The sequence below is a fragment of the Cinclus cinclus genome, chromosome 1 (genome assembly GCF_963662255.1).
Source record: "Cinclus cinclus chromosome 1, bCinCin1.1, whole genome shotgun sequence".
Taxonomy (NCBI): Eukaryota; Metazoa; Chordata; class Aves; order Passeriformes; family Cinclidae; genus Cinclus; species Cinclus cinclus.
The window spans coordinates 117,788,827-117,816,601 of record NC_085046.1 but is presented as its reverse complement, the minus strand read 5'-3'; the positions used below and the strand labels follow the sequence as shown (position 1 = coordinate 117,816,601).

The following is a 27,775-nucleotide window of genomic DNA, read 5'->3' as shown; positions in this document are numbered from 1 at the left end:
AAAACCATACATTAAAATAAAGTTGATCATTTAAGCAATTTCCAAAGAAGAATGTCAGTAGTGTTGGTGAGCATGTTCACAGTGTTAGCTGCTGATTGCTCATTCAGTACAGCACATTAGGAATTCACCTCCTGATCTCTATGTCATGGTGTTATCATTGCATCTTACACTTTCCTCTGCCTTACACACACCTATTTACAACAGTTTAATAGATTACTAGTATTTGTTAATGTGGGTTATGCAGTGTTGGCCACTTAGAGCATGGTGTATTTTTCATAGGTTCTGTGTATTTCTGGATTAAGGATTTTAATTTCTTGTGTGATAAATAGAACATTGAAGACCTGAATTAATTACTCCCGATGCAATATGTGCCATGGGGTTTCACACAGAGAATCCCACAGCCAAGCAACTCATGTCTAGCTAAAGGAAACCCCTTACAAAATCTTGTTACCTTGGTATAATACTTACGCACACACACACATACACAGAATGAAGCCCTTCTGATACATATTTTAAATATATTTTAAAAGTAGTTACTACTGAGAAAATGCTATAAAAAGTGTATTGATATACTGTAATATGGCTTATTTAACATAACTGTGGAATATGCCATGGTTCTGCAGTACATTATCAACATGGCATTTGAAACAAGCGGGGAAAAGTATTTAATTGGAAATCTTCAAAATATTTGTTTGGATTTGGAATCTATTATGCTGAGATTTATCGAAGAAGCAAAAGTTGTGAACTGCAACTTATTTTTACTCTCCTGTGCCTGTGTCCTGCCTTTTATTTGCACCCAGGCTACAGCTGAAATCTGTGGAACCTGACCAGTACAATCTGTGTGTGACTTCCTGCCAGAGCTGTTTTACTCAGACAAGCGATGTTTCTGCTAGTCTCTGTCAGAAGCACCAATAACTGCTGCACCATACCAGCAGGCAAGCACACTTGAGAAATCCTTATACAGAAATGGGAATGGAAGAAAATGAACAAATTGGAAATAAATACCCTGAATGTTTGTGCTGAATTGTAGCCATAAAACCAGAAACTAATTTGACATAAAGGGAGCAGAGTGTACCTGGAAAAACATCATTCTGTCTCTGGTGGAACTTCTTCTTACCTAAATCACACTGGAAATCTGTCTCTTCTGGCATTTCTCAGATTTGAGATATACAGTGGAAGGTAAGGCAGGAAAAGTAATTCTCAGCCATTTGTCTGGGGAAGAAGGAAAAGAAACAGCTGCAGCTATTTCTTACAGCTTTAGATTTAAATAGTGTGTTGATACAAGAAAATAATCTCTGCATGTCTTTGTGCTTATAATGGAGGAGGCGTCATCTGATGGGAGAAAGTCTTGATGGAGCAAAGGACAACTATTTCTACATTTCTATCTCTTTGGGTTTTTAAAATATGTTTAAAGTACACCTTTTTTGGTAACAAGGCCAGCAGCCAGAGTGGTGTCACCAAACACTGCTCAGTTTCTTACTGTGCGATCTCCCTAATCACACTGCAATAAGGTGGATTTGGTTCTGCCTAAACATGGTAATGGGAGTTGCACCATCACTCCTCTTCCAACTCCTTCCATTGGATTTCCTGTACTGAGGCAGAACTCTATGTACAGTTGGAAACTCAGAAAAAAAAATACAATCAGAGCAGAGAAGAGCACAGGACTCACAATCTGCTAATTTAGGGTGGCTGGGAAGTCTCAGGGTGTTGGGACACCTCCTGGAAAGTCTCTGTCAGTGGCATAGTTGAGCATCCCACGGTCCAGTGAGGAGAAGTCTTCCTTGACTAGGCATTATTTAGGTGGGCAGCAGACCTAGAAACCTCCTTGGGGTGTGAGAGAGCTGATCCCCAGACTTGTGTGCTGGTCTCAGTCAGTGCATGTTCGGCACTCACAAGATGACAGAGGAGCCCCTGTGGAGCTGAGGCTGGAAGGCAAGTGTCCCTGCTCCCCAGAGAGTCTGGGATCAGTTCTTCCACATCACACACAGAGTCAGAGTGTTTTCAGTACAAGCTTAAGGATATGTTCAAGAACTGCTTGTTTGAGCCCCAGAGGCTGCCTGAGCAGAGGGATGTCTGTCGGGTGCATTTTTAAAGAGGTTTTGATTGCAGAAAGGATTCAGCAATGCTCACTTGGGCTGGAGGCAGCCCTGGAAACCTTGGGGCCAAAAAAATCATGGCTTAGCAGGGCTGCTTGGAGGCTCCTCCACTGCCCTCCAGGGAACCAGTGTCTTCATTCTGTCGCACCCTGGAGGCCAAAGGATGATCTGTGGTGCCGGTGAAGTCCATCATCGCTGCCGTGTACATAATGACGAGAGTGGCTTTTGTCAGAGTAGCTCCTGATGGCTGAAGGGAAATCGCCACCAAGGCTGCCAGCACCAGGCAAAAGTAAACGTTGAGGCACAATTTCAATACTTAAATTTACAGATTAATTTAAGTACTAAGCTTAGAATTTAGTGCTTAAATTCAGAACCTGTAGAGCAGCCCGACAGCATTCCTTGGCATTCAGCCCCCTCCGGCGCGGCGGAGGCGGCCCCTCGGGGCTATGGATGGAAGCCCGAGGGCAGAAAGCGCGGCGGGGCCTCGGCGGGGCGGTGGGGCCGGGCAGGGCAGGGTCCGGCCCGCGGGCAGACCCCGCTCGTCCCCCCCAGCGCGGCGCGGCTGCAATTCCCGAGCCGGAGAGGTTGGCTGCGGCGGGCGCTGTGCCGGGCCGGGGCTGAAGGCAGGTGTCCGGGTCGCTCTGCGCCGCTCCCGCCCCGCCGGGTCCTCACCGCGCTCGTCCCTTCCCGGGACGTCCAATTACCGCTAAAGTTTGAGTCCTTAATTTTCTTGGCTGCAAACCCGGTAACGAATCGCTCAGACTTTGTTTTTCCACAGCTCCCGAGGCTTGATTTATTGTGTCTCACTTATCGCACAATCGGGCTTCGTTCAAAATGTTATTCTGGGCTAATTCCATACCCCGGTATTTATTTTGACTGTCCCTTCTCATTAGCGTTACTGATTTTTAATCGCTCCCCCGTTCCCTGTTAAATCCCCTCTCTGTCCGCCCGGGCTCGCCGCATCCCGTTCGTGTTTCCATCCCGTGTGGATCGGTCCCGGAGCGGTGTCGGGGCAGCCACGACCCGCTCCACCCGGGAACATCCGCGAGCCGGAGATGCGGCGGCGGAGAGGAGAGAAAGGGTTTGCTTTTGACAGGGCATCGCCTGAGCTCCCAGCCCAGCGATTAAATTTCTCTCCTCCAGCAAAACCGTTACTTTATCCTAAGAAAAACAGCGCGAGCGGGGCGAGCGGCGGCGCGGGGCGGCGGGACCCGCACGGACTCGGGGCCGGGCACGGGGGAGGGCGGGGGTCGAGGAGAACGTGAGGCGATGCCGCCCCGACAGCTCCGTGATTGATGACCCAGCCGCCCGAGAAGGGGCGGTCGCTGTCGCCCAGGCTGGAGGGGGGAGCCCGGAGGCCAGGTGCGACACAGCCCCGCCGCACCCACCGGCCGCGACGGCGTATAAACACCGGGAGCGACGGGACGGGACGGGACGGGACGGGACGGGACAGGACAGGACAGGACAGGACAGGACAGGACAGGACCGGACCGGACCGGACCGGACCGGACGGGACCTCCGCACCGCGGTAGGAGCGGTAAGTTGATCCCCGGCCGGGCACCGCGGGGTCCTGCCAGGTCCCGGACAGCCGGGATGCGGGACCGGAGCGCAGCAGCCGCCGTGGGTCGGCGGAGCCGTGAGCGCCGGTGCTGCCCCCGCACATCAACAGGCAATTCCTACTTCTCTGCTCCGGAGAAAGGGTTTTCGTTACCTGCTCCCGGAGTTGCACAGAGGGCAAGACCTTTTTAAAACCGATGCAAAATAATTCAGATTCACTGTCTTTCGCCCCATAAGGAACAACGGAAAAGTTTATCTAAGGTTTCTTTCCAAATGTTTGTTTTCTGTTTGTGTGCTCTGCTCTGGCGTTTTCCATCTTTTCCTCGTCTGTGTGGGCAGGATGCCTCCATCGCTGTTTCATTCACACAGAATATAAGACTAAAATAAATATTGTGTGGGGGGTTTTTTGGTAAAAGTTGTCAAACCAATCATGTCTTTGTAGTGTGATGTAAAAACACAAATGCATCTGCTTGCATTAGAAATGGTGCACTAGAAGTGCTTGAGAAACAACATAAATACTTTAACTTACTTTCACAGCCCCGTTCCCAACTCTCACAGCATGCCAGTTGTCAAGTGGGCGCTTGCAAAAATTACTGTCATTATTTTAAAAACCAAATCTCTTTCTTGTAAAATTTTAAAAGGGAAATGACCATCACCCAGAGGCTTTTTATTGACTTTAGTTTTTTAGTAGCATTTTTTTGGACCATGAGGTTTGAGCAATGCCTGGGTTTGAAGCACCTGGAATGGGTGTCCTGATTACTCGGAGAGAAGAATGATGCTGCCCAGTGTGCACCAGAAGTGATCCTGGCTGTGGATCCAGGAGTTACCATGGTTTTGCTACATAGATGTACATACCTACAGCAGATCCTTTGTTTTGTGTAGCAGATTTTCCCAGGCTGTTTGCTGTTTGTGTTTGATGGAAAGTCTGACAGCGGACAAATTTAATTCAGAGTGAAATCTTTCATTTCCACAGCTGAAATTTTGTACTTTTCTTCCACAGGCCCAGGATTTTTCTCATATAGATGTGAAGCTCCTAAACCAGAAACTCGTATTTCCAAGGGCACTGAAGGAAATGAGGTTTTTAGGTACGTGCTTTACTATGTACTGTATGCCACTTGAAGTCATTCCAGTTCTAAATGTGGTTATACACCAGCACAGCAAAATCAAAACTGTGTGTAAACCATCCCTGGTCTTGTATTTCAGTAGTGGAGCAGCTATTTCTACTAACCCAATCTGTCCATATCCTTGGGTAATTCAGACTTCTCTAGTAATTGGGAAGGACTTCCTCCTACCAGTGAGATTTTGATGTGATGGTGGTGAGAAATGCTGCTGCTAAACATAAATTATTAGATTCTCCTGCCAGTTTTCATGACTATCTTAAATTATTGTCTTGATGTCATCTCCACAACTACTATTTTTTTAAACTAAAATTCATCCTGATCTGACTGTGCCTTAACACAATGAGCAAACACCAAGAAAAAAAAACATATAACGATTTTTTTTAAAGTTAGAGGCAATAACCAGTATAAGGACCATTTTTCAGCCCTCACTCGAGACAAGCTCATGAAGTCTTAATGTAAGATTTACTTTATACTGATCATAAATACCACAATAAAAAAGAAAAGTGGGATTTTTTTCCTTTGGTTTTGAGTTATAATGTGCACAGAGTATTTCACAAATAATTTCAGTCTAACCTGTACTGCTACTTGAGAGCTCATTACATTATAACACTCTGTCAACCATATCAATAGCAAAATTAATCACACTTAATCACCCAAAATAATAACAATAAAAGTATCTTCTAAATACCATCAAATTATAGCATTGCAAAAAGGATTATTTAGAAACCTTTCCTTGTCTTTGATAGAAATCTTTGACTTCAGTGTGTGCTTGAAACACTTTGCAAAATCAAGAGTTAAGTCTTGTAAATGTAGATATTCAGTAATTTATGTTCATCAATGTTATTTACATTTTTAATTATGCCATATTTGGATGAAATTAAAAGGTTTAATAACTTGTTTCTGCCCTTGTCTAGCCAGGCTGTCACAGGAACAGACACTCCTAACACGTGAAAGCTGGGATCTGGGACACCCACGAGGGCTGCTTGGCTGAGGACAAGAAGATCAGGTATTTTTCTAGCTGAGAAGTGCTGCACTTTGAGGAATATTGATTGAATTGCATTTTTCTGTGGAACTGAATGAATTAAAGGACTGTGAGTTGTATCACAGGCAGAACTGACTGACCAGCTTTACAAAAAGCTGTGAAAAGACTTTGTGGTCACTGTTTTAATTTTTTCCAAAAATAATTTTTTTGTTTGTTTTCTAAAGGTTCTTTTGCCCCCCAATGGCCAAAATACATCTTATGAAATTCTTCTGAAGTTTGAAAATGTAGACGAGAAAGAATAAGCATGCAATTTTTAAAGTAAGGTTATGGGTGGGAAGACAGGAGAAGTCAGTTCTTGATCCTTTAAAATTATGGGCCAAGTTTTGCCCTTCAAAAACTGAGTCCATGCTCTGTGGCTTCACTTACTGATGCATTTGAAAATGATATTTTCCTTTACATAGTCCATGGAGCACTGATCACCTCTAAGACCATTCAAAAAATGATTGCGACTAAAATAGAAAATATACTAACAGTTCCACATCCCAAATAATAGAGAGAATATGTTTTAAAAATTCCCTGTAGCCTAATTTTTGGTTGGTTGTAAAAGGAAACCACTGTGGCAGTGCCTCTGGGTGGTGCCTGTTGGGTTTTCTCAGAAGTAATCTCTGGGCTGTGAGCAACTCAGAGTTTGCTGTGTGTAATACCGTCAAAAAAAAAAATAAATCAAATACTGTTCATTGCAAAGATTTTAACTTCTGTTCTGTACACGTGCGTGATGCTGAATTTGTAAGCAGCGAATGGAAAAGTGGCTCACAGAGCTGCATCCCAGCTTTTCCTAGCACAGGAAATTCCTGCGTTTCTGACCGTCCTTATTATCAGAACAAGGATGAACCTGGCTCCCGCTCTCCGCAGCGTCTTACTTTAGAGATGCTCTTGTTGCTTGCAGGATCCTCCCTGCCGGGGACGTCACCGATGGACTGTGGGCACTTAGCGAGCAGCGAGGAGATCCCCAGCCCGGGCGCGGAGGCCGATTCCCTGCTGCCTTGCCCTGCCGGCAGCAATTCCTGCGTGTCCTTGGCGGGCGGGCCGCGGGCCGGGAGCGCTCCGGGCCGCCCCGCCGCCGCCAACGCCGCCCGGGAGCGCAGCCGGGTGCAGACCCTGCGCCACGCCTTCCTCGAGCTGCAGAAAACTCTGCCCTCCGTGCCCCCCGACACCAAGCTCTCCAAGCTGGATGTGCTCCTCCTGGCCACCACCTACATCGCGCACCTCACCCGCAGCCTTCAGGATGAGGAGGAGTCACCGGGAGAGGGCTTGGGTACGCTCCGCGGGGATGGATATCTCCACCCGGTCAAGGTAGGGGAGCTGAGGAGCAGCTACCACCTCCTGTCAGTGAGTGAGTACACTGGCCTTAGGTACGTAATTGAAACTAAAGATTTCGAGTTCTGTACCTTGCCTAGAGGTATTGCATGGGAATTCCGCCTGGACTAACCGCTGTGCCCAAGTCTAAGGGGTCTGATAGAAATATCTTGGAGCTTTGTTCCTCCAGCTTCAGGGACTTTGCACCAAAATACCAAATCCAGTGTAGTTCCAAACCTGCTAGAACCTGTTTTTTGGGAGTGAAGGTCAGCACCACAGTACTCGCATCTTCTTGGTCTCTGTGTGGAAACCTTGGGGATCCCCACAAACCCAGTGGATCCTGCTGGGAGGGGTCTGTGTGCTGAGGTGACACTGTCCCACAGCTGTGATTCCAGCCACTGCTTTGGTTCTGCTGCCCACGCAGCCCAGTGCGGACAGCGGCGTTAATTACCAGCCATGTGTTAATTACTTCCATGAAAATGCTTTCTGAAGCATTTCTCTGGTTGGCAAACTCTCTTCCCTCTGTATTAAAAAAAAAAAAAAAAAAAAGAAAACACAGCGAAGCAGAAGGGATGAGAAAGGGGAACTGCTCCTGGAGAGGGCAGGGCTGGAAACTGTTTCCAAATGCAGTGGTGCTCACTGACTGATGGGGCTCAGACACTGCGGGGTGTTTTCTTTGGCTCAGCTCACAGGCAGCGAGTTAGAGCACTGGGGTGGTTTATTTTCGGTTTTTTTTTGTTTTTGGGTTTGTTTTTTTTGAGAGTCTGAATTCAGAATGATTTAATTAATTTGTGAAGTAAACTAATTTCTAAAAAGTGCCTAATTCACAGTGAGTTCCTTGTTCACAATGTTGATTGCTGTATTTTACAACATGATGTGAACGTAGGCTTCTGAGGCCATTTAAATGATTAGCAGACTCATAAAGAAAGAAAAACCTCTATATCAATTAGAAGATGGCTATAATTTAAGTTAGAAAATACTGTGATGTATTTCAAAATAAGTTCAAAATAGCTTCTGTTAGTTCCCTCAGTCAGAGTGAAAGGACACAGGTTTTTTATGGTACTTTCTATCAGTTGCCAACTACTACTGCCAGAAGAATAATACTCTTGAATAGTTATTACAGCAGTTAAATGATCCAGAGGCCCATTTCCCAGGCTACTGCAAGACAGCAATACTGGATTCACTTAAGCCATTATTTTTTTTATTAATATATATGATGTGTCACAGTCAAATCCTATTATGTGCTTCAAAAACCCCCAAACGCAGGATATGAGACAACCTTTAAAGTCTTTAATTAAACTGATAGATTAAGCATAGTAAATGCAAATAGTGAGGAAAGTTAAATATCCAAGTATAGCTGTGTGTACACTGAAGGGAAAATACGGTTAATGAGTTTAAACTTGGATGGTTTATTGGTGACAAACTCCTAACATCACACTTGAAATTAAATTACTGAATCAGACTGTACAGTCTTTCTAAGCAAGAATATGCTGCTGCTTTAGGTCTTTGAACAGAAGAGCTGAGATTTATCTGCAGTACTATTGAGTGCCCCTTACCCACAGGAAAGGTGCCAGTCTGTTCCCAAAAGAGTCTTTAAAGACCTGCAGTCTTTTGGAACAACATGTGGCTGCATTTCAGGTATTTTTTCATCCAATGTGTGTGACAAGTCTCTTCAAGCATCCACCTCTCTAGTACTTAACTTGGCACAGCAAATGGAGCTGGATGCTCCCTCCCAAGTTCTGGGTGCCCAGCTGCAGCCACCCACACAACAGGGCTGCTTGCAGTGAGTAACCTGCTGGGCTTAAGAAACTCAAGCTGTCAGAATAAGTATTTAACACCAAGAGTTTAATGCTGCTAGGGGGTCCATGGACATCCAGTGCTCCAGACCCAGGAAGCCACCAACCTTCCCAGAGAGAGAGTCCCACAAGGACCTGCCTTCTAGGGGGTCTCTGGCTGGTCTCCCAGCAGCCGGATAAGCCTCAGCAAGCGGTGGCCATGGCCACAGGTGATCAGCTCTGATCAGTGATTTCATCTCAGCGACTCCAGCTCTGCTTGCCAGGCTGTCCCAGGCTGACCCAGGGACAGAGAGACAGGAACCGTCGCATGGCAAATTCCACAGAGAGTCCTTTATTATCCAGCAGCTCTGTGAAGGGAGCCAGGAACAACTGCTCCCCTCTAAACTGGGGGAAATACTGGGGTTTTTATGGGGGAGAGCAAGGGGGGTACCAAGGGGGAAAGACCAGTGGGTTACAAAGGATTAACATGGGTACTATGGCATGCTGGGATAACAGAAGCTGTCTGAGGATAGCTCACCATGATAAGAAAAGGTGTGCCAACCCAAGGAGCATCCTTCCAGGAGGGCTGAGATAAGCTAATCACATTCAAGGGACATCCCTCCAGGGCAAGGCCATGGTGGAGCTGTGGCAGGCCCATGGGCCTCCACAAAGAGTAACTGATGATTCCAAAAATCAGGGAGTGTAAAGATGAATTGTGGCATCTGAAATAGCTGGAGTTGACAAGAAGTTGAAAGTGCTGAAGACTGCCAGGGTGCAATTACATTAAATTCCTTTAGACTCACAGTCTTCAGCAGCAGCCCCTGTGGTGTTGTGGGGTCCAGTCAGCAGGGATGGGTGTGCCCACAGGGCTGCAACCCCTGCAGGTGCAGGTGTATCCCTGTAGCATCCCTGGTGCCTTGAGAAGGAATTCTTTGTTTTATTCTACTAATAGAACATCTATGACACAAACTGAGCTAGGCTGACTGGCCAGCACGGCCTGCTCCTGTCTGCTGGGGCATGGCAGGGTTGGGAGCTGTACCTCACAACTAATTACCAAAGCAAATATCCAGGCTGAGGATCCCTTATCAAGCTCCAAACATTTTCCAGCAAATGACAAAACAGGAACTGTTTGGTGATAGGAACAGTTTTATATTTTCTCGTACCACAATTTCATGAAATCTTTGCTGAGAACTGCAGTTAGAGTGCAAAGATCCTGAGTGTCTCAGTGCTGTGCTTGTCTCCTCTTTTGCAGAAGTGGCCCATGCGTTCCAGGTTGTACATTGGAGCCACGGGACAGTTTCTGACTCACTCAGCACAAGGAGACAGCGCAAACCATGGGGAATCATCAACATCTTCACACATCTAACCTCCCTCCTTGCTTTCATAAAATGGTTATTTATTACACCTTATATATATATATTTAAGTTAAAAACCAGTATCTACAGACAAACTATACTTCCTGAAATGCTGTTTGTAGAGGAGAAGGAATTGATTCTTAAATGTAATTAATACCTCATTAAGCCAATGTACCACATTATGGGCTTTTGTCATTGCTTTGATGTGAATGAGGGGGACAGGGAGGTGGTGACTGCAGCCAGCACCAATCTGAGCAGCAGCAGCAGCAAGGAGCTGCCTGCAGAGTTAAGTATCCTTGTCCTCTCTGGGACAAGCACCGTGAGAAAAGAGAGGAGGAGTAATGTGCTAGTGGCCAAATACAGGGCAAAACCAGCTGGGGTGAAAAGAGAAAGGCACCTGGTCTTTCTTACCCAGGTTTGCATCCTCCTTTGGTCCAGATTGCATGCCAGTCTTTCTGCAGGTGCTGTACTTGCATTAGCTGTCATCTGCCTACCTTGGGGAGGCTAAAAATAGTATCTGTAATCCCACATAGACTTTCTCCACTGCTTAAAGCCGAGGGCAGAAATCCCCTGACTGCAGCCATAGAGCCAGGCCTGTACCCATGGGACAGTCCTACATGTTTGTAGCTATTGCTGGGAATGTGAATGCATGTTCATGGAGTAAAAATGTGCTGACAGACCTGTCACTCCTGCACAGAGTGCTGTAATTTGGGCACTGCTTGTATCCACCCACAGGACTGTGCTGCATGTTCTGGGCTCAGCCTGTGTTTGCTACCCTGGCACAACCACGAGTCTGCTGATTTCATTTAATGGGTTCACATGCTAGAGCAGGTGACCCCGAAGGGTTGGCTTCTTCATAGCACACTTGATCACTTAAATATGTGTATTTAGGCAAGAAAAGTTGAAACTAAGCACACAAATCTCATCTGTTGTATCTGTTCTGTAAAACACTGTACTTCTCATATGGTTATTGCTGAGGTAAATGTTCTATTAAATATTAGTGAGTATCATATACTTTGTCAGATCTGTTATCAGTTTCTCATTGTACACAAAAATATTCTATATTTATAGATGCTGTCTTCTTTCTGAAGGCTTCATGGTTTAAAATTTAAAATTATGTTTATGAAAACAAAAATATTAGCCAGAAAAACTTGCAAAAAACCACTGTGGTAAAATCTGGAACTCTCAACTGCCTCTGCAGCATTCTGAGCTTTAAACAAGATAATGTACCTGGAAGGGACACTATTCAAGAAAGGAGGAGAAAAAAAGGGTTCTTCAGTGTTTTTAAAAGGCTTATTCCTTTAAATGTCATTGCAAGATTCTGACTGCTTATGCAAGAAGCAGAGGTTCAGCTGGACATCAGGAAGAATTTCTTCACAGAAAGGGCTGTTAAGCATTGGAATGGGCTGCCCAGTGAGGTGGTGGAGTGGCAGATGGTGGAGTCACCATTCCTGGAGCTGTTCAAGAAAAGTCCTGATGTGCCACTTAGTACCGTGATCAAGTTGACAAGGTGGTAATCGGTGAAAGGATCAGTAGTCTCTTCCAACCTAGTTGAGTCTGTAAGCATGAAAAATGCTTTAGCATTAAGGGTTAAAACCATGGAAAGTGGTGAATATAGAATACATCTCTGTCTCTTTATCACTGAGCTGCAAGACCTATATGAGCTTCTCATTGTACATGATAATATTCTGAATTTTTAGATGTTGTCTCCTTTCTGAAGACTTTAAATTTTAAAATTATGTTTAGGAAAAAAGGAAAACAAAAATACTACCAAGAACAACTTTTGTCAAAGAAGTATGGTAAAATCTAGAGCTCTCCACAACCCCTGCAGTATTTACAACTAAATCCTTACAATACTCTGCAGGCAGCCAGAGAATCAGAGCACCAAGCACCAGCTATTTACTGTAGCCATACCCCTAAGACTTTTTTTCGGCATTTAATGGAATTATTAGAGACCTTCAGAATTCCAACAGCAGTTTTTCAGTTAAGAAGAGTTCCCCATATTTATGAGTGGGGATTTTTTTTTTTGCCTTGAGACAGATTATTCTGCATCAGAATTATGCCCTTCCTTCCAGAACCAAGACACCAGTTTAGGCAACACACTCCCTTGACGAGGGTAAGAGCTTTTAGAAATTTACAAGCAGGGTAACAACAGATTCCCCTGAACCTGTTTGCTTCAAACCTGATGTTTGGTTCCACTGCTACATTTCCTAGGAATAGGTCATATCCTCGTATATACTGAAATACAAGAGCCTGGCATTTAACATGAGGAATATGCGCGTGCCCAGCAACACAGCTGGTAAAATATCTGTGCACTGCATCAAAAGGTGGCATTCTTCACGTAGGAACCTAAAGGATCTCGGCAAACCTCGGGCATTGTTATCACAGCTTTTCCCTCGGAGGGATGGGACAGGTCCATGTGGAACTTCCCGCGGCCACAGCAGCGGCGCTGCCCGAGCTCTCCCGGCCGCGAGTAGCCGGAACTCCAAAAGCGCCTGCGGCCACAGATCCGATTCTTTTTTTTTTCTGCTCTTTTTCCCTTCCCTTCCCCCGTGTCCCTCTGCGCGCGCAGCCGGAAGGCGCCGCGCCCGCCCCGCCCATCCCTGGCCCTCGTATTTAGTGGGATCCCGGCGGGAATCGCCCTTTCCGAGCGGGTCGGGCCCGGAGCGGTTGGTGTGCGTGCCTCGGTGGGTGTGTGGATGGATGTGGCTGGACCCTCTTGGCGGCAGATCCAGGGCTGGGAAAGGTGGGGAATGCCCGGGCGTGGGACGTGCCCGTGCTGGTCCGTGCCTCGGGAGCCGTCCCGCCGTGTCCCGGCCTCGGGCGTGGGAGCGGCAGCAGCGGCCGCCGAGCCTGAAGGGCACAAATTGAAAAAGGGGAAATTTAGGTTAGATGATGGAAGGAGATTCTTTGCTGTGAGGGTGGTGAGGCCTTTGGGACAGGAAGGTTGTGAATGCCCCATCCCATGGCGGTGTGTAAAGCCGGGCTGGATGAGGCCTTGAGCAGCCTGGTGTAGTGGGCGGTGTCCCTGGGCAGGAAAGGCGCTGGGACTGGATGGTCGCTAAGGTCCGTTCCAGACATTGAACATTCGGTGTGGATCCGTGCGGTTCTCAGCCGCCCGACCTCCGCCGTGCTCCTTGGAGCAGGTCCTGGCTCGGCAATCCGGGCAGTAGGGCGATTGCTGGCCTTCTCAGAGGATTTAGGAACGCTCCCAGCTGGTTAAGGCCAGAAATCCCGGCACGCCAGGTCAAAGCAATAGCTGCATTCTAAGGAATTGCAGGGATGGTTTGCAGGTGCTCTTTTGCACAGCCAAAGCTGTCGCTGAAGAGGAGCGATGGGCACGCTGCTGTAGCTGTGCCTGTGTTTCCCCCGGTGCTGCGGCTGTGCAGTTCAGGCTGACATTGCAGCCGCACAGCCTGCCCAGAGAGCGGAGACTGGGAGGGACCTAATTACTGTCTGTTGTGTGGTGGTTGCTTGGAGCCGTCTCTTGGCTCATCGAGTCTTGAAAGGAATGACAGATTGGACATCCAAAGACACTTGGTTTTGCTGACAGGTCGTTTTCATCAGCAAATGTCTGTCATAATTCAAGATAAATTACCTTCTTTTTCCTGCTGGGAATTAGGCAAGGGCTGTGAGGTGACCTAGGCTATGCCCTTTTTTGGGTTATAGGCACTGATCCAAACTGGTGGGGTCTGGCAGGACAGGGCCCCAGGAGTACCAGCAGCCTCTGGGATAATGCACTCCTGCATTACAGTCTGAGGTGTGAGTGCTGACCTCAGTTCAACTGGTGGTAAAACATCAGTGAGTTCCCCAGAGTGTTGCATGTGAACTGGGGTTAAAGGCTGTACCCTGCCAGGGTGCTCCTGTCCCCAGCCTGGCTGGTCATTAGGAGCACTGTACTTGTCCTGCAATCAGTCATTCCTCACACTGGAGCTTGTTTTAGGAAAATGGTCATGCTTCTGCTTAACCTTGATGTCAGCTGATGTTCTGTCCCAGGTAATTACAGAGCATGGGGTTTGTGCTTCTTGGACTGCTTACGCTTCCCAAAGAAGTATTAATGCTTTCTGCTGCTGGCTCGGCAGTGGAGCTCTCTGAATAAAACATCATCTTTTCATTGTTTTAGGCAGAAAGTGAAGCTCAGGATGAGTTTATTACTGGCTTTTGGCATCCTCTGTCTGGACTCTGCCATACCTTGCAAGCAGAAAGATGCCACGTGAATTCTGGAGCTACAGAAGTAAGTGTCTCTTACTGCACTTTAAGATGCTGAGGGAAGCATCATGAAATCCAGCTCAAGAGCTCTGAAGTTCTTTAATGGCTTGCAAATTCCCTTAGATGGAAAAAGGAGAAATTTGATTGTATGTATGCTTAAGAGATTGAAGTCGTAACAAAAGGTATTATGGTATGAAATCTAAGACTTGCTCCCCAGAACAAAGTAGGTGCAATCCAAGAATCCCAAGGGAGTCAGAAGGGGGAGGCTTGTATCAGAGAATCTAGTTTTTATTTGGGGAAACATGACTTCTGATTTAAGAATTCATGGATGTTAGTTGAAAGAGAGAGAATTACGTGAAGAGCAGTATGTCCAGATCACAAGACTGGCACTTCAACTGTGTCAGTCTTGGAATATATTCCAAAGGGAAGGGTGACTGTGAGCCTTACTTCTAGAAAGATACTTGGTACTGGGATTTGAATGTGAGAGAGGGACTTGCATTTTTGTGCCCAGACAGAGCTGTTTTTCTCTTGTTCCTGGCTGTACTCAATCTGTTCTGTGCTTAACAGTTAAAACAAAGGCTCTGCTTCAGCTTATGGAAGTGCAACTCTTGAGACAGACCTAACCAATTCCATTGTATTTAGTACCTGGAAAAAGCAGTCTTACATAGGCAGGAAACTGCTGGCATAGTGATGATGACCCTTTGCCGTTTACCCAGCTGAGTGCTGTGATGAGCAGTGTGGTATATCTGATGTGCCAGCTAATCAGTACGGTTTTCCCAGTGTGTGATTTGCCCCTGTCATTTCTGATTTTATTTATTTTTTTCAAGGTTCTGTGACATCAGATGACCACCTCCACTGACTTCCAGCCTTGTGTGTGCACACAGGGCCAAAAGGAGAGTGCACCCACTTCTAGAAGTGTGGGTGTTCAAGGAGGTCAGTTGCTTTTTTACTGTCACAGTACCCAGGCTCCTGCAGGCTGTACTGCCATCCAGGGCACGCCTGAACTGGCCCTGTTGGCAACTGTCCTTTCCTTGTGATACTGTTAGAAGTCTTCCAATTTTCAAGAGCTCATGGGAGAAACCGAGGAGAAGCAAGGATAAAATGTTGTGCTCTTATTGCAGAAAGTCCTTTAATATTGCTTCTCAAAAATAGTGATTTATAAAGGAATTCTATTGCAGTCTACCCTTAAAGACTAGTTTTTCTGGCATAATGATGAGACTTTTGCCGTTTACCCATCTGAATGTTATTTGATGTGTATCTTGAGATCTGAAATGCCAGTGAGGGTAACACCTTTGTATAAGATTGATTAAGGGTGCAGGAAACTAACTCATTGTTATTGTTCTTAGCAGCAGCCTGGAATGTGGAGTTCTAATGCACTTGGAAATGCTTCCATTGTCCTTCCTGCTTGTCAGAAATACTGCTTGGTTCCATAGTATGGCAGTGGAGTAGCTGTTCACTGAAAATGAATAATCCTGGAATGAAGTTCAGTGTAGAGTGTCACTTTAGAAAGAGAAGGGGCCTTATGGGCAGTCTTAGAACTTAGTATGAATTTTTGAGTGTATCAAATAGATGGATCAAAGGTGAATAAGGCAGAGATAAAAATATGGGAAAACTTGTGTTGTCTAAATGAGTGTTTACAGTGTTAGTAGTAGGTATGAATATCTTGGATTTCTGTTTTCAGTAACTTTTTTTTTTTTGTGGCTGCTGTGGGAGCAGAAGCACTCTGATCCTGCTGGATGACATCCTGGGTAGGAGTAACACAAGCCTTAAGTATTTAGCTTGTCCAGATTTGGCAGAAAGTGTACAATTTTACTGCAGCTTTTTTATTTAATGTGTGTCTCTTGGATACAAGGCTTGCTGAGGATTCTGTCTAGTGCTATATCCTTACTAGGAAGATGAAACACAGGAAAGCTCATAGCTGGGGAAGCATACTGTGCTCCAAACACCTCATCTCCTACCATGCACTCTTCATTTGCTTTTACAGTGAGGTAGAGTTGAACTCATTGAGCTACCTTCCTACCAGGTTGTCCAGTATTTTTTTTCCCTAGCTGTAGCACCCTACTATCCCCTGCAGTCTAGATAAAATAACGTAGGAACACTGGGTTTGGCAGGTTGGGGTGGTTTGGTGGGTTTCTTTTGTGGTTTGTTTTGCAGGCTTTTTGGTTTTGTTTGGGTTTTGGTTGCAGAAGCATCTAGCAGCCTTGTCTAATCTCATGTTGCTGTAATGTAAGAAAAGACACAGAACATTAAGTAGTATGATAATACTTCTATATATTTCAAAATCTATACACCATGAGTAATACAGACTGTTGACTTAAACTATGAACAGAACAGTTTTAATGTTCTTAAAACTTAACCCTTTGGGTGATACATTTGAAAGGAAGGAGCAAGAAAAAATGCAGAATTCAGGCAGCTGAAATAAAATACTGGATTCTGAACTGGTGGTTTAATTTTAGTTGCAGTCTTTTTAAAAATCCTGAATCCTAAATTACTCCTTGATTAACTGTGAATGGAGAGTGGTAGCCAGGAAGTGAAGTTATGGTTAGCCAGGTATGGCCATGGATTTCCAGGATGAAGACATCCCTCCTGCCTTCAAATATCTCACAAAACTTGTAATTCAAGTCTGGTTAGCTATGCTTTATTCCTTGGTAAAACATCACTGAACTGTCTTCTAAAGTTTTTAGTAATTTCATATTTCTAACTGCAGCCTCTCAAAAAGCCAAAACCTCAGGCTTTACTTAGAGTGAAGTTTTTACTCTTCATGAGTGTTAATGTGAATTCCTGGGCTGTAGGCAGCAATAAACTTCAGCAGTTGATGGTGACACTGCATGAGGTAAATATCTCTCTGTTGCAGGGAGTTTTCATCACTGAGTTCAAATGGAAATAGAGGATTTGGTGCTACACATAATGCAGATGTGCCTAGGCAAAGAAGAGATTAAGCTGTAAGACTTAATATTTGCTAGTACATTGAGGGGAAAAAAGAGCTGTGATGCAAATTACTTAGTAATGCAATCCTAGATCATAATTCTTACCTGACTTTCAAATCTGTGTGTGAACAAATATGACTGATGCTTAATAAACAAGAAAAAAAAAAACCCTCCAACCCTTGTTTTTGTTTTCCCCAGGGAGGGAAATCTGTCTTTAGTTTAATCTGAGCCAGTGTTAGAGGAGCAGTGCCTTAAATAAACCAGTGTGAAGGACAGACTTGGTGCTGGCCTGTGGCCTTGTTGCGTACAACACTGAGACAAACAGACAGATTTCTCCAATACCAGTCTTTAGCAGTAGAAGTTCTGGATTCTGATTTGAAATTACCTGCTATCACAATCAATGGATGTAGAGTTTTTTTCAGAGTGACAAAACGTGACAGTGATGCATCCAAGACTAAGGAACTGCTGTTGTGCATTATTTACCATGTTTTAAGGTCAGCGATGACTCGAGTAACAAGATGGCAATCACTGCATCTTCCTCAAGTACTGTCTGTCTTAAACTGAGCTTGGCATGAGCCTTAGCCAGTGAAATCCTAAGAGATTAATATAAGCATGTTGAAATAAAACATATTTTATGTTTTGAAATAAATAAAAAAAACACTGCAGGCATGAATGCAATATGTATTGGCCTGTGTCAAGCACTTGTGTAAATTAAAAGTTAACAGTGGCATGGGGTTTTTTTCATAAGTCAGCTGTGCAGTTACACTTACCACTGACAAAATACATATTATGCATTAACTTTTTTGTGCTAAAAAGTGGAACTTGGCGTGTTATCCATTAATACTTATTTTGCTCCCATAATAAAGCTGTATATATTTACACCCCTTTTTTTCTAGATAGCTTTAATGATGATACATGTTTTATAAATAGCTGAGTTGTTTATTGTTTGCTTGTTTGTTTTTCTGGCAAAGTTATTTGAATTTGGGTTTGTTTTAGCAGCATCAATATATAAAATAAATAGCATTCATAAATAGTAAGATTATTTATACTTGAACTTTTCAAAACATGAGTCTTATATAGATTTTTATTAAACAAGCTCCTGAGCAGATAAGCACAATTTCTCTTTGGAAATGGAAAGCAGAACGTACAGAATTTTTAGTGCAGAAGCTGATAATGTCGATCCATGAATGGAATCTCTTCTTACCCTGCGACTTGCAAGATAATAGCCCTGAATGAGACTTTCTGCTTCTGAACTCAGTACAACATGAAGATTCCTAGCAAACAAAATAAACTAGAGAAGAGGACATACATTTTAAATACTTACTGGGAAAATAAGGAGTTGACCTTTTTTTTTTTCCACACCTTTTAATATACCAGCAGCATAGTAATAAAGACTGCACAATATATTCTACCAATAGTTTTAATAGTAAAGACAGTTGTCACCATTTGGCTATGCTGAATAAGGAAAATATGAAGGATAATAATGAGGACAGACCTTGGATACTAAACAGAATTATGGGATGGTTTGGGTTGGAAGGGACTTTGAAGATTATCCCGTTCCAACTCTCCTGCAATGAGCAGGGATACTTTTCACTAGACCAGGTTGCTCAGAGCCCCATCCAACCTAGACTCAAACACTTCTGGGGGGGGGCTATCATCTGTTACTTATACTACAGATATTGACAGTTTGATTAGAATGGAATATTAACTTCTACTGCTTATAAGCTTTTTGGTCAAAAGTAGATACTGGAAATCTGTTCTTACATGAAAGCTAACTTAGTATGTTTTTCCAGAAACGTGCTCAAACTATTTATTTATACTGACCCTTTTCAAGAAGTGAAGCTGCTTTTGTCAATGATCCTAATAGTGCTTGTGGAAATATGGTGGGGGAAAGGGCAGAAAGTGAGTATTAAAAGTCAGCAGACAGCAGAGAGAACCTTCTGTTGCCAAACCCAATATGAGATTCACAAATATAATGCACTTCTAAATTACTGTGTATAATCTGTCACCTCCTCATAATCCTGTGTTCTGAACTGCTGTGAGACTTTGTGCAGCATGGCTTCAGGATTAATGGCTTTTTTCAAGATATGATGTACAACAGGAGAAGACAGGCGACAGGAAGGAAACTCAGTGTAGATCAAGAGTCCAAATCCATCTACAAGGTTAGCTGGAATCAAACTCACATCCTAAAGAAAAGACCCATAGAAAGAAAATATCTGCTTTATTTTGGGCTTTTGACTTGTAGAAGCATCACTGTTTTATATCTGAAATATCCTATATCCACTTATACTGCGAGATTATCTAATGAATTACCTGTAATACTTGGTAAAATTTTGTTTGAATGACACCTCCTTTTTTGGGAAAGCTATCTCATTTTAGAAGATACTTGATTTAAAGTTGCTAAAGTTGTGACTTTCTGGGAAATACTAACAAGTTTTATTGTTTTCATTATTTTATAGGTGGAAATGAACACAAATGATAGCTATAGCACAGTTCCTCTCATAACAAGGCACGTGCTTTACCATCTGTCCAATTAGAAAGTTCTCCTTTTGTATATGTTTCTTTGATGAAGAGTCCACATCTACAAAGGACCAAAAGTTGGTCTGAACTGAAACAGTAACTTGTTGGTCAGCCTCTTCTCCATACTTCTTCCCAGGAATAAATACTGTTGTTGTTCTGCTCTCTAGCACTAGGATAAGACAAAATTCATGAGTTATATGATGGATTTAGCTTAGCTGTAAATTCTGTCTGAAATCAGTCATGATTACGATTTTTGTTGAATTATTATGATTAATAATGTCTGCAGTGTAGCAGATTTAAGTTTACAGGACCTTGGCTTTTTTTGTCCTTGTGTCTTACACATAGCCATTAAAAGCAGCATATGGATTTTTGCAGCATTTCAGGGCCATAAGATAGGGAACAAACCTAGCCTTGAATCTGCATATTTGTTTAGTTCTGTCCCCTCATTTGTTAGGAGGTGGGAGATTACCAGACTGGAGAAGTTCAAGTTTATCCTTTTTATATGAACTTAAGTCTCCTATGTAACAGACGCCACCCTTGGCCAGCACAGCGCTGCAGGCTTGAATGCTGGCACTTCCAGTTCCGTGTTTATCTTTGGACACAGAAGGAAAAATCTCACTGGAAGGTGGGTGTCGTATGCCACGGGGCAGAAGACATAAACTGTAATTCAGAAGCCTGCAGGATTAAATAATTCTGTCAGTCACAAATTGTTAAATTATTCACTTCTAAAAAAACTTAATAAGTATTAAGACTCACTTAGTTGCAACAACAACAAAGCATCTTTAAGATGAAACCAACATCAAAACTAATTGATTAACTTTGAATACCAAAGTAGAAAGGTTCAAGCCTGCTCTCCAACAGCTGTCATCAAGAATGTATTTCTTATGGATTAAACATGAGTTGCAGGAATATTCCTAGGAAACCAAATATGTCTAGTAATTTAATCCCATGTTAACTCCTTTTTCTGTTCTACAGAAACTTTTCCAGTGATTTAAAAAGATTAGTAATTGTGGCCATCTGGGAAAAATGAAAGGCTGGAACTTGCGAGTGCTGCCTTCCTGAATTACACGCTCCCCTCCAATTATTTTGGAGAAAGAAGGTATAAAATATCTTTTTCATCCCCTGAACTATGTTCTTTGGCACAGAGAAGTTGCAAATTGTCTGTCTGGTTCCACAATCAAATTAATGATTTTAAGATGTCAGAGCATGGTTTGTCAGAGCGTGGTTTGCCCTACTATTACAACCTGGGAAAAAATTACTAAGTAAAATTAGTAAGAATTAGTAAGTAGGCTACTGACACATGCAAGATAGTACAAATTACAGTATTGATCATGATTTACAGTGTGCAACAGTTTTAATATAAATCAGATGTTTCGATTCTTTAAACACTGAACTCCTGTTTCTCTTAAGAAATCTTAATCTTAACCTGGGGAAAAAGAAATCTTGCAGTTCACATTTTTAAAAAATTCAACTAATTTCTACAGCTAAATTTTGAAATGGTCAAAGTTCTGGGATTTTTTTTACAACAAAAAAATACCAGTGAATCAGTTCAATAACTTCCAAATGAAAATAAAATTCATGCCACTTTCAGAGATTTTAAATTACAGAAGGAAAAAGTAATCTTGTTTAAATTAATGTAAATCTGAGCATATTGTACTTTCCTGCAGTGTATGTAAAATTGTGTTAACAGTTTATTGTTGCATGAATAGGTAAATAGATAAAAGGCATAGTGAAAAATATTTAAAGCCAACAACAACCAGATTCATAGTCTATGTGTAAAGATAGATGTGAATTCTGATTCCTTATTAGAATGTTTTTTACGAAAAAGATAAAAATGTAAGTATCTATTTATACACTGCTTATTTATTCGAAATGCTAGTAACTGGGAATCAAGAGGGCTTAAATTGACACAAGGTTTGCAAAGTTGGTCCCTTTTTTTTGTTACCATCTTCTGGGACAGCCTTCAGTTTTGATTTTAGAAGAATGTTTTGTCTGAGCTCTGCAAAACTGTGCTAGTTTGAAATTCTTACTATAATCTTATGAGAGTTTTAGGAGGTTTTATAATGAAGTTCTGATCTAGATTTATCATTTGAAAGAAACTAAAATGTCCCGGGGATAAAATTTGAGTATTTCATTAAGTTGGAGCCTTGTATATTCTTTTAAAACAAAGTCTCTAGCTTTTCATGTAAGACCAATCTTAACATCTTTAAAAAGACTAGATTTTAAATTCTAATTTATGTTGGGGGGGAAAAAAAATTCTTTACCTGTCAATTACTAGTGTGTCACTTGTCATAATCAAGAGATCCAGATAATCTGCATTTTCTTTTTCAGATGTCTGTACTAGACTCAGCAATACTGCAAGTTTAAGAGTATTGTAAGTTCCTGGTGGAACAACTTGAGAAGCAAAGATGTTGGCCAGGATGGCAGTAAATCTCCAGCATGAACTTGAAGTCAGTGAGAGCAGATACTTAAAATTGTCACTGACAGAAGAAGGACCTAATGGAAACAAAGAACAGGTGAACAAACACATTAGAGACCTTTGTAGGTATGGTAGAACAAATTACCATTGGAGTCTTGATGCAAAAACCTAACAAGAACAAACATATCTCTATTAAGCACAAATTCAGAATGTAAGCATCTGACACCGTTAATTTTACTGCTAAAAAGGTAGCAGACATGATCTGCTAGAACTGATGGAATAAGAAAGGAAAAACAAACTGAAACATCAGGTTCCTTTTATATAATTTCAAAGTACTTTCCAATGGATAGGAGAAGATGGAAAGAAAAGTTGAAGAACTATAGTCAATAATTAGGGAGCTTCCCAGTGTGTAGAAAATGGGCAAAAGCAGATACTCTCAAATAACAGGAAGTACACATTTCGGACTGTAAGAGGGAAGTCCCTGAGTGGTTTTGTAACCTGGACCTCCGAATATTAAAAAACTGTACAGATTTCTAAGATTTTTTTTCTAGGAGACTTTCCAGGTTTTTTTTTTTAAGTCATTTTTAATGGAACTTTCTTACCATTTGGTTTATAGAGCTGTACACTATTGACTTCTATACATGCAGTTGCTTGTAGGCCATTCTGTACGCAAGCTGGAATTCCTATAATCCTGTAGTGGTTTCCTATTGTCATTTTATTGGCCAGTTCATCTGCAAATAATAAAATACTAAGTGCAGGGGGGCAAAGCTACAGATGTGTTAGAGCATAAAAACAACTTTAAAATCATGATCAGAAAACTACACATTCTGAATGTTTGATTTTGTGATGGAACATTGGCAGTAAACAGCTGGATGCCATTTTAATTATTCAGTGTGAAAGGTAAGGACGGCACACCAGGTGAGGGAAAATAGATTTCATGTTAATGAAAATGGATAGAGCCTTTAGTCCTGCACTGAAAAGAAAATGGATAGTTTTTTGCAAGTGTATTTCCTACTCTGAAACTTGTGGCATCACCACTATGAGTCACTGTCCTATAAAACGTCAGAGAAAAAAATCCAACACAATAAAGAGGAGATACAAACTACACAGATTTCAGAAAGACACACAAACAGCTTTGTGAACCTTTATATTTTTGTGCATCTTAGAAAACCAAATCCCATTTATTTTTTGAAAATGAGAGTTAGATCCAACCATATCTCAATCTCAGCCTGAGAAACACTGTAACCACACTGACCACTAGAGCCAGCTGAAATTTAATGCATGCAACTCTGAATATCTTGACCATAGATTGTTCTATAATTTTTATAATATTTTTAGTATTACTAGTTCTTTCTACTTAGTTTTCAATAAATGAACCATATAATTCCCTAGAGGATTTTTGTTTGCTTGTCTCCATGTTTATTTGGGGTCTTTTTAAGAATTAATGGAAGCATGTTGCTGAGTTGTGATTTTAGTTAGCTATTAGCATTAGAAATCATTTAATGTTTGTAGTGGATGGCAGTGGTAGTAGGAGCCAAAAATCCTGATGGAATGTGGAAAACAGCTAGATTGAAGAAAGATGTTAAATATACAGAAAGTTAGTACAGAACAGCATGACCAAAGGAAGTAGAAAGGAAGCAACAGTTAGAGTAAGACTGCCCAGCTGGCCAGGAGATTTTAATTAAATGAAGGTGTAAAAGTGACACAGTTTTGCTATGTACACTCTGCAATCACCAGTACACACTGCTTTGTCACCTAGCTACTTTTTATAAAATCAAGGGAAGAGTACAGAAAGAACTGCAATATAAGTTACAACTTTTACCATTTTAGCAAAAAAAAAATAAAATAAACGAGCTACAATTTCAAGGGATTATTACGGATCAATTCTAAAACATTTTTGACAGAACTCCAAAGTTCAGCTTACCTCTCAAGAACAATGTAAATGCCTGAATCCTAAAATGTGATTTATCAATGGAATATCCTTTCAAAGCATTCAGTATTTTAGCATCAATCATTTCAACTATTTGTTTATCTTTCAAAACAAAGGCAAAGAAAAAGGTTAATTCTCTTGAAAACATCTGGTTTTTTTTAAAGACTGGTGTGTTTTAAGTGGGCTTTTCCCACTTAAATATTTTGTTTACTTATTGTGTAACAGAAGTAGGAAAGTACCAGATCTAAAAGTAAGATTACATAGATCCTACCACCAAGTACTCTAAATTTCATATCTTCCTGCAGTGGTGAAGAACACAAGCTACACACAAAATCAGTCCTCACTGTAGCAGACTCTGTAGCTCCAGGACAATGCACTCTGATGCACCTAAACCCTAAAAAAAAGTAATAATTTACCAACCATTTAAAAGGAGGGCATAGCTTTATTTTTAGATTTCCTGTGAGGAACAGAAGCAATTAAAATACTAGACAATGAAATTATAAATGTATTATGTGTTTCTTCAGATGAGCCTCCCTTACATATTCCACTAAAATAATACATCTGATTTATTGTGTTGGGCCACGAGATGGCAGTTTCCTACTGCACATTCCCAAGCTGAAGATTTTGGCTGGGTTTTCTTGAGGAGTGAGCCACTGTGGCTTCTGCCTGGGGTGGGAATGACATGGGATATGGGTAGTTTTTATTCAAGGTACGTGTCCTCGTAAAGATGTCTGTATGATTTAATCTGCAGTCTCCAAACTTTGGGATTTTGCATCTCTTTTATAACAGTATGGTGTCTTATAGAGGAAGCAGAAAAAGACAGCCTTAAAAGTACTTGGGGCCTCTCTCTGCAATGGTGCAAACTGTTCAGTAATACACCTCAAAGCAGTAGTTCCACAGCAGTCAAGTACTCATCAGAGCATCACTTTTTCCTTGCTAGAAGCTTTTGCCAGCCACTTAAGCATATTGTTCTGTGGTATTTTTGTATAGACAGAAGCAGTTTCCAAGGAAATAGGTATTTTACTAGTTTAGCTTATTTACTTTTGAGATATTTTATTTTTATTTAAGATATTTAAGATACTAAATATATTCAAGTTATACACATGGCCTATGTTTTCTCCTATCAGCTATCTTCAGCAGTAGGAAAAGGAATTGCTGGCATAGCTAATTCTTCTAAAACATTTAATTATGCTGAGCAAGTCCACTCCTTTCAGTTAAAAAAAATCCTTCAGTGCTCATCACAAAAATGCATGCACAATAAAACTATATAGGAAAATACCTTTGTTAAGCTAGGTTTTTAAGCTCTTATTACCAAATGGATTTAATAGCTTTTTATATTTTTTACTACCTTCAGAGAATGGACAAGTTTCCTCAGTACAAAGAAATCTTGCTCCTTGTGTGTATTTTGTTACAGTTCCCATTGCAATCACTATCCCTTCAGACATGTAAAATCTTTGAGATGTGTAATTAAAGGGATATGTAGAAAGACTCAGGACATAACTTGGTAAAGGTGGCACGTGTGTTGGTTTCAGCAGTATACTGATCTAGCAAGAGACACAATGGCATTGATATAATAAAAACATACTTTTATTTAAAACTGCTTTACTTTTCAATGGACAAACACAATGTGTTACGTAACTGTTAAAAAAATTCAGAAACATGAAGGGTAACTAGGTTTCCTATTAATTAATCTCATAATTGCAATGCAGTAGGGTGAGACTTCCAGCTGTTTTTAATTACAAATAGCACTGCAGCCACAGGGAAAATGAAAACTTAATACAAAAATATTTGTTAATATTTCACTATACTTGGAAGATTCAAGATCTAAATGGAGAAAAACCAATGCAGACTCACCTGGGCTTCTGTCTGCAATTGTTCAATTAATGATAATGTCTTAATAGCTATGAAGCATACCTGTGATGGAAAAATAACTTCATTTTAGAAAGGAGAATCTAGTTAAAATTTAGATCATGCAGTTTTGTCTTCTCATCTATTATACACTTACTGACTGAAAAATCTGTGCAGCTTGTAGGGGATTATGAAGAATATAGTTTCCAAGAGTTGCATCCAATTCAGCAATGTCAGAAGGATTAATTGAAATAATGAAACGATAAACAGCATAACTTTGTTTTGAGTCTGTAGGAGCAAAAAAAGTATTGTAAAATAACACAGATTTGTGTAACACATTATGTATCAATTTAACAAGACTATGTATTAAGTAATACCATTATATTTTTTGCAATCATGCACAAATTTCTGAAGGCCACCACTTCTGTCAAGGTAGACAAGGACAACTTCCCTCATTTTCTGTATTTCAGGATCCATCTTCTAAGATTTTTGCACTCTTTATCCAACTGTGGGAATAAACCATGAAGAAATGATGGCAGCACTGCCCATGCTGTGTAACAGTAATAATAAAGGTACATATTTACAAAGGCACAAAATTAAAATAGTTTCTTTTTCAAACTAGGCAATTCTTGAAGTATTTAAAAAAATGCACTTCAAAGCTCCTTCCAATGAGTGAAGCATACCCTTATTTCTAGAGTAAATTTCTGTAGAATGCTCTTGTGTTTCCATTTTTCTCAGTGAATTATTTCGCTCTCCTAATTCCCTAAGACATGAAATTAAAGTTTCAGTTTAATTTAATCTCCCCTGTAGATATCATAATCAATCTACCAAAAGTAAGTCTTAAAATTTTATCTCTCTTATTTGATAAGTCTGTCATAGCTGTTAAAAGTGAAAGTGGGCAACATTTCATTTCTTAAAATCTGACTTTCCTACTACTCTGCTGTGATCTCCTGTAGCACCCACTTATGGTGCTGATTTTGCACTCATTTCCATGCATGTTCACAGACATTCAATTCTGATTCCCACTGGCAAAGCTTTTACAACTGCAAGAGCTGACCCTGCTCTTTACTGCAGTTTTCATTGTGTATAACCCACGTCTCTTTCTATTTTTTTCTAAGAGTAGGGTCTTGTATCATAAAGCACTACTTTGCAGAATTTTACAAGGGGAATTACTAAGGCAAAAATACAGTATTTTGTATATATCATCTGTTTTCATGTCTTTCATATTTTCTTCTGCAAAATGTGCTTAGTCTTCTCTGTAGACAGCCAATATGAATCAACACTCAAATCTAAGTAAGACAGCTACCTGGTAAAGGATAGGACCTGGAATTGCTGAGCTGATGAGGAATCAAAGCTCACAGCATATGAGAGATTGCCTGTAGGAGTTCAGAGAAATTACTTTGGGAGGACAAACAGATCAACATCCTCGAGGAGTAGCTGGATCCCAGCACAACTTCAGTGTGGCAGCAGTGTAAACCCTGTGGCCTGAGAACTGTGGGCTGAAAAATGATTAGGGCCTGTAGCAACAAAGGTATAAGTTAAAAGACAGTTTATAATAGGGATTCCCCCCGCTCCCCCTAGTGTCTTTGGGACTAGTCCTGTGCAATTACTACTCCATCCCTTGAAGTATTCAGCAAGAAGGGTTTAAAGAAATGTACACGCAGAGATCCACCGGATCTC

General features: G+C 41.7%; 2 protein-coding genes and 1 long non-coding RNA gene across 3 annotated transcripts; 2 read left to right on the top strand and 1 right to left on the bottom strand.

The window, feature by feature from the left end:
- The first annotated feature begins 6,728 nt into the window (after positions 1–6,728).
- On the top strand, positions 6,729–10,253 carry TCF24 (transcription factor 24). Its single transcript, XM_062502161.1, has 2 exons — positions 6,729–7,109; positions 10,140–10,253. Exons 1-2 carry the CDS (start codon positions 6,729–6,731, stop codon positions 10,251–10,253), a joined length of 495 nt encoding a protein of 164 aa, XP_062358145.1.
- Positions 10,254–14,376: 4,123 nt separating this feature from the next.
- Positions 14,377–22,362, top strand: LOC134049599 (uncharacterized). Its single transcript, XR_009933624.1, has 4 exons — positions 14,377–14,476; positions 15,279–15,384; positions 20,874–20,997; positions 22,230–22,362. It is a non-coding gene; the product is annotated as an uncharacterized LOC134049599 (long non-coding RNA).
- On the bottom strand, positions 16,842–26,681 carry MCMDC2 (minichromosome maintenance domain containing 2). The gene is made up of 14 exons (XM_062502141.1): positions 26,473–26,681; positions 26,253–26,383; positions 26,102–26,161; positions 25,596–25,791; positions 24,519–24,641; positions 24,242–24,349; positions 22,920–23,048; positions 22,163–22,394; positions 20,368–20,573; positions 19,901–20,067; positions 19,388–19,564; positions 18,527–18,669; positions 17,862–17,971; positions 16,842–17,370 (listed from the first exon to the last, which is right to left on the bottom strand). Exons 1-14 carry the CDS (start codon positions 26,570–26,572, stop codon positions 17,204–17,206), a joined length of 2,049 nt encoding a protein of 682 aa, XP_062358125.1. The 5' UTR covers positions 26,573–26,681; the 3' UTR covers positions 16,842–17,203.
- Positions 26,682–27,775: the final 1,094 nt, after the last annotated feature.